The following is a 12,477-nucleotide window of genomic DNA, read 5'->3' on the forward strand; positions in this document are numbered from 1 at the left end:
GAATTATTGTTTTATATTCAAACAAATCGTGGAAGAAAATATCATAAGTACCATAAAATATAAACATTTTATGGCCTTTATCCATTATGCTCTTGAATTTTCGCGACATTAAAAATATTAAAATCTTTTAATCACCCCAAATAAAAATTAAAAAAAAAAAAGAGATAAATCTTGCTTACTGTTTAACTTAAAAACTGATTTTAGAATAAATGCTTACCAAATTACATGAAATTATTATTTTATAAGAAAATAAAAAAATTAGACACATTTGTGGAACTTGAAGGCAAGTGATTAAAAGCATGGACCAAGAAGGGAGAGGAAAATATTGAAGCATAGAGCTTGCAAGCCGGGGACGAAATACAAGCTCACCCTATAAATACTCACCACCTCTCCTTCTCTCCTATCTCACTTCTCTTCACACACTCTCCATTCTCAACATTTCCCTCTTTTCTTTATTTTTTCCAAAACAATTTCATGCCTTTCTCTAACCCCCTACCGCTTACCACCCACCCCACCTCCATCTAGCTAGTTTCTTTCATTAATTCCCATCACCCCCAAAATATTTTCCTTGAACTTGTCTTCCTTTCTTTTAATTTGTTCTTTCTCATCCATCTCTCATTCATATCCTTGTCAAATCACAAGAAAACAACCAAAAAAAGAAGAAAGAGGGAATAGAAGTTTTAAGTTTTGGTTTATCTTCCATCTATATTGGATTGTGAGTAAGCCCATAAAAAGAAATCTATAAGTTTTCTTTTCTTTTAAAGTTTTGTACAAGGAAGTCATTTCTTAGCATCATCGCACATACAAACAAACATTTGAAAACTATAAGGATTGTTTATATCTAAATTAGTCAGTCAGTGGGTATCGAATACCATATGATTATATAGGAAAAAAATAAATGTTTATATTCTTTTTCAGGAAAAAAGGAAGAGTTGATGGCCCCGGACGATAGAGGAACGAAGGTGTCGTCAGGAGGAGGAAGAACCGGAGGAACAAGCAGGCAAGCGCTTAAGAAAGGGCCTTGGACAGCAACAGAAGACGCGATTTTAATGGAGTACGTGAAGAAGCATGGAGAAGGTAATTGGAATGCTGTTCAAAGGAATTCAGGATTGATGAGATGTGGTAAAAGTTGTAGGTTAAGATGGGCTAATCATCTTAGACCTAATCTCAAGAAAGGTTCTTTTTCTCCCGAGGAAGAAAGGATTATCATTGAGCTTCATGCTAAATTTGGCAACAAATGGGCTCGCATGGCTGCTCAGGTTGATTTTCTTTTATTTTTGTTTTCTATTTTCGTTTCCTTTTATTTTGCATATCCATTTATTCTTACGTGTAAAGATTCTAATAATAGGTCATATGTCTGAACAACATCTTTGTCCTTTATTTTTCCTACGCAAATTAACCATCTTAATGCATATATTTAGGATCTTGTATGTTTCTATTTTCAATCCTTGAATTGATTTTACAAACCAAACTAATCATTTGCCATAAAGGGATCCTTTAGAGAGTTATTAATTCTCTGCTTTAATAATCTTCTTGACTTTTTTTTTTAATCTTTTTTTTTATTTCTTTAAGTTCATCACCATTTGAGTGGGAATTTTGGGCGTAATTTGTTGTAATAAATTTTATTGATGAACATATATAGATTACGTACGTGATGTTGATGGTTCTGTCCCTTTAGTTATCTGACCTTTCTATTGAATTTAAAGTTCACTTTAGGATTGACCTCATAATTAATTAACTCTTCCTTTTTTTGTCTTTTGATCAAATGATGATAAATTGTCTAATTCTATTTGGTGTTTATTTCATGAATTACAGCTACCTGGACGAACAGACAACGAGATCAAGAATTACTGGAACACAAGGCTAAAGAGAAGACAAAGAGCTGGTTTGCCTTTATATCCTCAAGAATTACAACAACAAAACCAACAAGAAAACAATCAACACCAAAGCCTTCTTTCTTCACCATATGATCCCAAAAGGGCAACTTATAATAATAACAACCCTCCCTCTTTTTCCCTTTTGGATATCTTCAATCCTTCAACCATGAAACCTTCTATTACTCAACAATTCCCTCTTAGTAATAACACCATTTTTCAAGATCCTCCCAAAGGCATTTCCTTGACATTGCCATCATCTATAAGGAATTCGCAATTTTCTTCACTACCAACATCAGTGCCAAATAACAATTTTGGTCATGGCTTGTCCAATTCAATGCCAGTGCCGGTGCCAGTGCCATCATTCCAAAATAACTATCCAAGTTTTAATAACTTCACAACAAGGCCTTTTACGGGGAATATTCATTCGAATCCAAATGAATTAATCTCTGGTATAGGGGGTATTAATAATATTAATTACCCCTCAAGACAATCATCTATCCCTGTAACTGCATCATCATCTGAGAATACTGGTAGTGATTTTGGTTCAAGTGATGCTAATAATTATGCAAACGTTGCTGGATTATCGCGAGGAAATAGTGGATTATTGGAAGATTTATTGGAGGAGTCTCAGACTTTGACTACTCGCGCTGTCAAGATAGAAGATCAGACTAATTATCTTGATTTAAAGGAAGAAGAAGCTGATTATAAAGGGAAATCATTGTGGGAAGATTATGGATTAGTAGAAGAGGATGGAGAAGAAGCTATTTTAACTGAAGAATCTGTTTACAGCTTTGCTCATGGTGTTGATGTCACCTTAAATAGTAACTCTGAAAGCTCCAGCCCTGATCCCAATTTATCTTCAGGTAATTAATTAAACTATCAGAGTAAATTTGCTTTTGTTTGTTGTCTGATTTATCGTCGTTGAAGGTATGTTTTATTAGCTTCCGCATAACACCTAATTATTTAATTAGATCCTAACTTAACTTTCGTTTTCTTTATAATAGGGAAATTGGAGAAGGAAGTTTCATTACAGGGAATTAATCAAGTGGATGACGATATAATGTGTCTTCTTGATAATTTTCCACTAGCTGTACCAGTTCCTAATTGGTATGACGAAAGGGATGGCAAAAATAATTCAAATGGACAATTGTCAAATGTGACAAATGGTGATAACAAAGCTGAAAATCAGGCTGAAGATTCCAATAAATCACAAGTTGTGACAAATTCGGGGCCTAGGAACCATGATTGGGAACTTGGAGGATGTTGCTGGAATAACATGCCTTCTTTTTGCTAGAATTAGATTTTTTTTTAAAAACATCTTAGATAAAGAAAATGGAAAAGATTGAGGGATTTTGATGTCTCCTCTCTTTCCATTTTTTTTTATACCTTAGGTTGAGATATAGGTATATTTGATGATCGTTCATTTGATCGTCCTGGGTTATTTGTTGTTTTGGAATATGAAAAATGAAAACTCCTGTTTTGCTGAGATATGGAGATTGTCTAGTTTTAGAGTAATTAGTCCACACAGTTACGTTGTTCTTTGAAACAACAATCAAGAGTTGTTTAAGCTTTGCTATATTGGTTTGTGATGTGATGAATATATCTGGGAAAAGTTAATTTATGCTGTCCCTGGAGACTGGACTTAATTTTTTATTTTATTTTATTTGTTTTTGGCAAGTTTCTGGTGCCAAATAGCTAGTTGGACCCCATTGGAAATATGTCTGTTTGGTATGACAAAAAAATATTTTCTGAAGGCGAAGACTCAGATTGACTATCTCCTCCTCAGGAGATGCGACAGAAGGTTGTGCGAGGATTGCAAGGTTATCCCTGGTGAGACCCTCGCAACGCAACATAGGCTTTTGGTGATGGACATTGGTATTATGATAAGGAGGAAGAAGAGGCCAGTACGAGGCCGTCTGAGGATTAGGTGGGGCATCTTGACTAAGGATAAAGCACAGGAGTTGGAAGGAAGGTTATCGGCAATGGGAGCATGGAGAAGTAGTGGGGACGCAAACACTATGTGGTTGACGACGGCAGACTGTATAGGAAGGCGGCGAGAGAGGTGTTAGGGATTTCTTCGGGCCGCACCGGTGGCCACAAAGGAGACTGGTGGTGGAATGCAGTTGTCCAAGGTAAAGTGGAAGCAAAGAAGGCGGCTTACCTGCGGTTAGTAGGGAGCACTGGCGAGTAGGAGAGGAGAGCGAACAGTGAGAGGAATAAGGTAGCTAGGAAGGAGGCGAAGATGGCAGTCACGGAGGCTAAGACTGCAGCTTTTACTCGTCTGTTTGAGGACCTGGGGAATAAAGGCAGGGAGAAGAAGTTATTCTGACTGGCTAAGGTGAGAGAGAGGACGGCTCGGGATCTGGACCAAGTGAGGTACATAAAAGATGAGGACGACAAAGTTTTGATGGGGGATGACCAGATTAAGAGGAGAAAAGAAGAAGGGGATCCAGATATTGTACTAGGTGAATTGAGGAATGCCGACAGTCCCCATGAATTAAGTTATTGTAGGGACATTGAAGTCGATGAGGTCATGGACGAGATGCGTAAGATGAGAAGGGGCAGAGCTACTAGACCAGACAAAATTCCCGGTTGAACTTTGGAGGTGTATGGGTAGAGTAGGCTTGGAATGGCTTACTGGGTTATTTAATGTTATATTCAAGACTAATAGGATGCCTGAAGAGAGGAGGTGAAGTACAATGGTTCCGTTGTATAAGAATAAAGGCGATATCCAGAGCTGTAACAACTATAAGGGTATCAAATTACTGAGTCATACCATGAAAGTTTAGGAAAGAGTGGTAGAAATGAGAGTGCGAAGGACAATGTCTATTTCAGAAATCCAGTTCGGGTTCATGCCGGGGAGATCTACCACAGAAGCTATCCACCTTATTAGGAGGATGGTGGAACAATACAGGGATAGGAAGAAGGATCTCCACATGGTGTTTATTGATCTGGAGAAAGCGTACGACAGGGTTCCTAAGGGGGTCTTATGGAGCTACTTGGAGGATAAAGGGGTTCTGGTTGCCTACATTAGGGTGATTAAAGACATGTATGATGGATCTAAGACTCAGGTTAGGACAGTAGGAGGCGACTCCGAGCACTTCCCGATTGTTACGGGGTTGCACCAAGGGTCTGCGTTCAGCCCATTCCTATTTGCCCTGGTGATGGATGGACTAACTCATCATATTCAAGGAGAGCTGTCATGGTGCATGTTATTTGCTAATGACATAGTTCTAATTGATGAGACACGAAGCGGCGTCAACGAAAGGCTAGAGGTTTGGAGACATGCCTTTGAGTCTAAAGGTTTCAAGTTGAGTAGGACGAAGACGGAATACCTTGAGTGCAAATTTGGGGTCGAGCCAACGGAAGCAGGAGTGGACGTGAGGCTTGACTCTCAAGTCATTCCCAAGAGGGTAGTTTCAAGTACCTAGAGTCTGTTATTCAGGGGATCGGGGAGCTCGACGAGGATGTCACACACTGTATAGGGGTGGGGTGGATGAAGTAGAGGTTACCGTCGGGAGTCCTGTGTGATAAGAAAGTGTCACCGTTACTAAAAGGTAAGTTTTATAGAGCAGTGGTTAAGTCTGCTATGTTGTATGGGACTGAGTGTTGGCCGGTTAAGAACTCACACATCCAGAAGATAAAAGTAGCAGAGATGAGGATGTTGAGGTGGATGTGCGGGCATACAAAGATGGATAAGATTAGGAATGAAGAAATTCGAGAGAAGGTGGGCGTGGCCTCCATGGAAGACAAGATGCGGGAAGCAAGACTCCGATGGTTCGGGCACATTCACATGAGGAGCACTAATGCACCGGTGAGGAGGTGTGAGCAATTGGCTGTGGTGGGTACGAGGAGAGGTAGAGGGCGACCTAAGAAGAATTGGGGAGAGGTGATCGGGCAGGACATGGCGCGACTTAGAATTGCTGAGGACATGGCCCTTGACAGGGAATTGTGGAGGTCGAGCATTAAGGTTGTAGGCTGGGGGAAGTTGTGAATATTTCTACAGCGCACTAGAGTGAGATTAGCCAGTTAGGAGTCAGTTTTAGGATTCTAGTGGTCATCTACTGATGCAGGGCTTTAGCTGCTGGTTATTATTATACCTTCCATCTAATTCGTATTTCTTATATTGCTGTTATTTTATTATGATTCTATTGATGATACTAATATATCGTCTCTTGTTGCTTTCTTGAGCCGAGGGTCTCCTGGAAACAACCTCTCTGCCCTTCGGGTTAGGGGTAAGATCTGCGTACATATTACCCTCCCCAGACTCCACTTGTGGGATTATACTGGGTCGTTATTGTTGTTGTTGTAATCATCTACTGGACTAATATTTCGATCTATTTTTAAACAAAAAATTATATATATTTTTTACCATCGAAAGAAAATGACTTTCCTGACTTATGGGAGGAAATCATTTTCTTCGTAACTATCTCAACATTTAACTTTATATCATTTCTTTAAGTTACACTTAACTAGAAATTATTATTAATCTTTATTAAATAATTTCTTTCAACTCTCCAAACAAATAATGCAGGAAAATATTTTCTAGAAAATAAGTCATTTTCCCGATATATGATGAAGGGTATTACTCCTCAATTATCGAAAAGTTTGATATATTTATTCTATGTAAATTATATTTAAAGAAACACATATGTTTTTGAAACTAAAAAAGGGTACCCACTTGACCCAAGGATGAGTCATAGAACAATGGTCAATTGGATATGCATATATTTCGTCTATCATGTAAATATCATGATCGAATTGTTAACACTTGTAAGTTTCGTTTATCATTAGTTTTAGATTAAAGAAGTAATAATTTATTTCTTGGTTATGAATTTAAAGAATTTTAATGGTTACTTTAGTCCTCTATTCTTTAAAAAATGTTAAGAATTTTTAGCGTTTCTCTAAACTTGACTCAATTGAAGTTTTTACTTAAATGAAACACTAACAAAAAATGGCATCCGTCGTTTAATTAAACCGTTTAGAAAATAAGGTGCAGCATTAGAACACAAGGGGGAAAAAATACCATATTGGTGCGAACTGCTTGGAATACAGTCTCAAGATCCATTTGTCTAGCTTAAAAGATGAGGGATCAAATGAAACGTAACAAAGAATCTTTGCTAATTTCATGAAGAAAATAATGTTGTTCCAAGTATATATGTATCATTCCTTGGAAAATTCCCAGAGAAATCAGCAAATGCTATACTTTGGATGCGCACCGGATAATAAGCTCATTGTGCAATAAGCTAGCAAACTATACAGGAGATGCTAATCGCACTAGGCAAGTCGGATGCGACAAACTCTGACCGAGGAGGCTGCTGGTGTGAGGAATCGATCCCAGGTCTCCTAGGTGAAAAACCACTCATCCAACCAACTCAGCTAACCCTTGCCGGCCTATGTACAATTTCTTAGTCGTCATGTAATTAATTATGTGTGCTTAGCTACTGGTACTTTCTATTAATGTAAAGATTCCAAGTCACAAGTAGGGGTGTACAAAGGAAACCGACAAACCACACCAACCCGATAATCCGAGTCAAATCGAGAAAAAAAACTCGATTATGGTTTGGTTTGATTGGTTTGGTGTTGGGAAAAAAAACCCGACCATAATTGGTTTGGTTTGGTTTTAACTAAAGAAAGCCAAACTGAAACCAAACCAACCCGACATTACATATATAAATTTTTTAGATATATTTAATATATAAATATACTTATTGTGATGTAATTTATAAAGATTTCATAATTTTATCTTTTGAGGTATTATTTCAAGGTTGGACTTAGAAGTTAGAACTTTTGAATGTTCCAATAAGTTTTATAGCCATTAACATTAATAAATTAAATAGTGCTAACAAAAGCTCAAACCAAAATCAAATCAATACTAATGCTAACAAAAGACATTCAATTCAATACTACGAACGGGAATGTATTGAATATCTATTTTTTGTTTTGTAATAATTTAGATAAAAATGCATAACCTATTTTTGTTTTTTCTTTAGCTTTTAGTCATGTAATTAATACTCCCTTGTTAGTCTACTTATTTTAGCACGACTTAGTACTTTTAGATTATGTTTATTTTTATTATGGCTTTTTAACTAACAATATTTATATTACATAATTTTATTGTCTTTATTGTTGAATATTTTAGGATAATGCCATGACATATCTAATATTTTGTATTATTTTCTTGAAAATACTTTACTAGGACTAAAGAAATACTTTGAGCACAATTTATATGTTTTGTTCTACGAAGATTTTACTGGAAAAAAAAATCCGAAAACCCGAGAAAAACCGAGAGTGAAAAACCCGAGTTTTATTGATTTGGTTTGGTCTTTAGATTTTATAACCCGACACAATTAATTTGGTTTGGTAATTGTAAAATCCTAACCAACTCGACTTATGTACCCCCTAATCACAAGTTGTACTTTCTCTAGTATTTTCTTTTATGGATAAACCCCAATAAGAGAGACAATTGGATCACATCCTTCTTTATCCGGAATCTCGCAAAAATGTCTTTACTAAATTTGGAGTTATAATGATGCAATATAAGAAGGCCATTTCCAATTGCTTCAAAGTACCAGGTAGCAATACGTCTCTATTATTAGCATTTCCCCATTAAAGGTTCACGCATACCATCAATTCCCCAATCGTCTATCACTTTAAACTCAAATAGCCGCCCACCGAATTATTTAAACTAGAAATAACCGGCAAATATATTATATATGTAGAATTCAAGTACTATATGCGTATAACTATGTACAATCAGTGTGTAATCTATATATACTGACTAGAAAAAGTAAATAGAAATATGGCCGTCTGTTTATGATAAAATCCCTTTTTTCTATTTTCTTTTTTCATAAAAGGCCAATTAGCCAACCTTATAAATAAATAAAAATTACTATTTGGGTGACTGAATTGGCATGTTTCACGTTCTATGTCATTGTATTTTGGTACTTTATATTGAAACTTTAGTTATACACATTTGACGTTAGGATATGCTTTTTAGGGATTTAGGGACTGTGTACCATACGTCAAAGCTTTGCTAACGTTATGCCCATAAGGCCATAGGATAGACGATATTTTCATTATCTTGAGAACATAGGCCTAATTTTTTTTGGATTTGTGTGCATCATTCGAAATCTTTTTTAAAAACAGTCAAGAGAAATTTAAGTCCCGGAAATAAAAGGAGAGAAATTGTGGGTAATGTAAATTAAATCATCGTCTCGCAGCTTTGATAACCCACCGATTTCCTTCAAATCAAGCTACATTGGAATTGTTTCATACACAAGAAAATCTTTTATCTCTTCTTCGAAGTGGTTATCCAAAAAGAAAAAAAAAAGTTAATTGCAATGATCCTAAATATTTAAGAAAGATCTCATCTTAATTAGACCTCATAGGAAATTAGGAATACTACTAAAGTTGGATTAACGAACCACAATCAGCCAGGGGCTGAGCTAGAAGACCCCCTTTCGCTAAAAAATTGTTTATATATATGTATGATCAAAATTAAATTTTATGCATAAATAGTAAATGTTGAATCCCCTTGGCATATTCCTGTGTTTACTTTTTAATATTTATAATCTCCTTGATGAAAATTTTGACCCTGCCACTTGCCACTGGGAATCAGCTAATCATGCCCCTCCACCCGCACACACCCCTCTCTCTTATTGAGTTTCAAGTTTTACCCTTCGCCTTACCCTAAATGGTAAAATTGCCGGTCTAGTAACACCAGATTTTTAATTATATCACAAAATGAAAGAAAATTAATTTTCGTAATGCCAAAAAATGAGGCAAGAGGACGAAGAGGAACTGGGAGCGCAGAAAAGGCCATGCAACTCATGCAGTGATGGTATTGCACTGCGAGCCGCCGCCCTAATTTCAAGCCACAGAATAGTCTGAAAGAGAGTCCTCATCCACATTGTGTGTTCCTCTTAATTTCCTCCTTTTCTTCTTCTAATTTGGAAGTCTTCTTCCTAAAATCTTTACGTGTGGCCTGCTTTCTTTAATTTTAAAGAGTTGAATACATATTTGAACATATAGTAGTAAAGCAGACAAGAGGTTCTAGCTACGTTCAGATCTGAATATCATCTAAAAAGCAAAAAAAATACTCTTAGTAGAAATGACATCAGCTAGCCACTCTAAAGGGCTGAGATTTAGAAATTAGTAATAAGTACTGGCTAATTCCTAAATAGCATCCCTAAAAATGACTATTTGTGCACTTGCTCCCCACAAAATACTTTTCACGTGTTGGTCCATGAAAAGAATTAAGCCCACACACTAGGAGATGTATTGAGACACAATATATAATTAAAAAAAAAAAACTAAATAAGAAAGAACAATAGTTGCTTCCTATTCTTGCAAGTTTGCATTTTGTATTCCTTTATTTTCTAGCCATAATTGTTCAATGTTAAGCTCATTTTTCGCTGATTGATAAATTTTGCTTTAATATAAGAAGGAACCAGGGAAAACCTATTACTTTCTCAGCCAGCATGTATCTTTATTGATGGCCACGCCTCTATGAAAGCACCAAACATAGTTGTCGACTAACATACAAAGCCAAGCATCAATTGGTCCGGCTTCCGTCTATGATTTCACCAAAATATTCATGTCTAACAAATTAAAGAATTCGATGTGTATATGTAAACAATAAATTTGGACAGTTACTCACCATTTTTTCTTAGAATCTATTCACGTTTACACTTTACAAGACAGTTACTTGTGCTTAACTTTTAGTCCTGATAATAGAATTCACAAATCCCGAATAAATCATTTATCCAAGATCTCGCACAAAATACAGTGATGCGCATTTACTAAATTCAGAAGCTCATGACATCATATATGTGGAAATTAATTTAAAATTTTCTTGCCTTTAGTGATCAAATTGTCATATCTCGCACTGTTCTGTACCGTTGTATTTTGGCAGTTTGATGAATATATTAATCGTGTCAACGGACATATGAATATGCATTTAGGATAGGCTATTTATATCACACATTTTAGAGTGCGACCCTTTACCTCTACCATGTATGAATGCGGGATACTTTATGTACTGAATTACTTATTTTTTTTAACGTTACGTCAATGTATTGCTCAGCACTTAATGCCCATAGGCCAATGATAAAATATGATCGTCTCACTACAATGATAGAGACAAATAAATGAAAGCAGACCTCAGCTTTCAGATCCATATACATCGAATTTGTTTAAATCTAGAAATTATTATTTTTCTAAATGTTAAGGAGTATAATAAATATATTATCTCACTACAATGCTAGAAGAAAATATAGCTCAGCTTTCGGATCTGTAGGCATCAAACTTATTTAAGCTTAAAAAAATGTTCATGTTTAAGATATATTGTTTCCATGAAATTTGAATGTCAACGTTTTATTTCTCCTTAAATTTCAAGATATTTGGATCGAGTTTTCTTAAATTAAGGATTATTTTATCAAAAATTTAAGAAATAACATTATTAAAATTAATTCACGTGGTACTAGAGAGATTGATATATTATTTCTCACAATTAGCGAGTTAATTTCTCACAAGAAAAGGGACTATTCCTAAATACTCAAAACCCCAGATAATATGAGTGAATGTGTGATGAATGTAATTAAACATTCGCTATATTCCTAAAATGACTAGTTAAAAACCCAATTTTCTTAGTAAATCGTTTTAGCATCTCCGTTATTTCCCATAACTTAAATACGTATATATTTTGCCATAAGTGTAGCAACATATAAAATAAAAATTCTACTTAAAGAAAGAGTTTAGAAAAAACTAACTACTGTAGATAGGGGTGTTCGTAAAAAAAAAAAAAAAATCGAATCAAACTGGAAATCAAAGCAAATCAACCAAAAAAATCGATACTTTTTAGTTTGGTTTTGGTTTTGAATTTTAAAACCCGATCAAATTTGGTTTGGTTTTGGTTTTAATCAAAAAATATAATAACCGAAAAAATCCGAACCAAACCGACTATAGGAGTAGCTATTTCAAATGTATTATTACATCTATATATATGTATATTTTTATACAAAGTTTCAAAAAATTTATGGTGAATGTTAATCATTTGCACTTTTAGTACAGTTCTTTACCTTTATATTCTAGTTTGATTGGTAATTTTCTTTTGTTAAGTGTAAGAATCCATTTTATGCTAGAAAAAATATATTTTTAATTGAGTCCTTAAATTATTCATCACTATTTGATTCAATTATCATCAATATATTTTAGTAAATAATAGATTTCTCAAAGGACAATTGATTTGATAGTGTTATGTTGAAAATTTGGTCGCTGGAATATGTGTTTGGTAGTGTATGTCTTATATTTAAGAAAAACCGCCAAATAACCGAAAAAATCGAAAAATCGACAAAACCGACATAAACCGAATTAATTGGTTTGGTTTGGTTCTAATATTTGAAAGACCGACTTACAAGATTTGGTTTATTTTTAGAAAAAAATCGATCCAAACTAAACCATGAACAACCCTAGCAGTAGAAATAGGACATTGTGGTCGCTTTTAGATACACTATTTAAACAATAATTAATTTTTAAAAATTATTTAAAGTTTAACTCTAGCCCGAGTTGGCAAATTTCAGGCCCTATTGGATCCTCC

At 35.1% G+C, this 12,477-nt stretch overlaps 1 protein-coding gene across 2 annotated transcripts; it reads left to right on the plus strand.

Annotated features, from left to right (window-relative positions):
• The first annotated feature begins 430 nt into the window (after positions 1-430).
• LOC104223462 (transcription factor MYB101) lies at positions 431-3,503 on the plus strand. Of its 2 annotated transcripts, none has more exons than XM_009774911.2 (4): positions 431-719; positions 919-1,259; positions 1,816-2,740; positions 2,882-3,503. In XM_009774911.2, the coding sequence occupies exons 2-4, from the start codon at positions 936-938 to the stop codon at positions 3,169-3,171; spliced, it is 1,539 nt and encodes a 512-aa protein (XP_009773213.1). In that variant the 5' UTR covers positions 431-719; positions 919-935; the 3' UTR covers positions 3,172-3,503. The 2 variants fall into 2 exon arrangements, with proteins under 2 accessions (XP_009773213.1, XP_009773212.1); XM_009774910.2 differs by having other exon boundaries at positions 431-715.
• Positions 3,504-12,477: the final 8,974 nt, after the last annotated feature.

The sequence above is a fragment of the Nicotiana sylvestris genome, chromosome 7, assembly GCF_000393655.2.
Source record: "Nicotiana sylvestris chromosome 7, ASM39365v2, whole genome shotgun sequence".
NCBI lineage: Eukaryota > Viridiplantae > Streptophyta > Magnoliopsida > Solanales > Solanaceae > Nicotiana > Nicotiana sylvestris.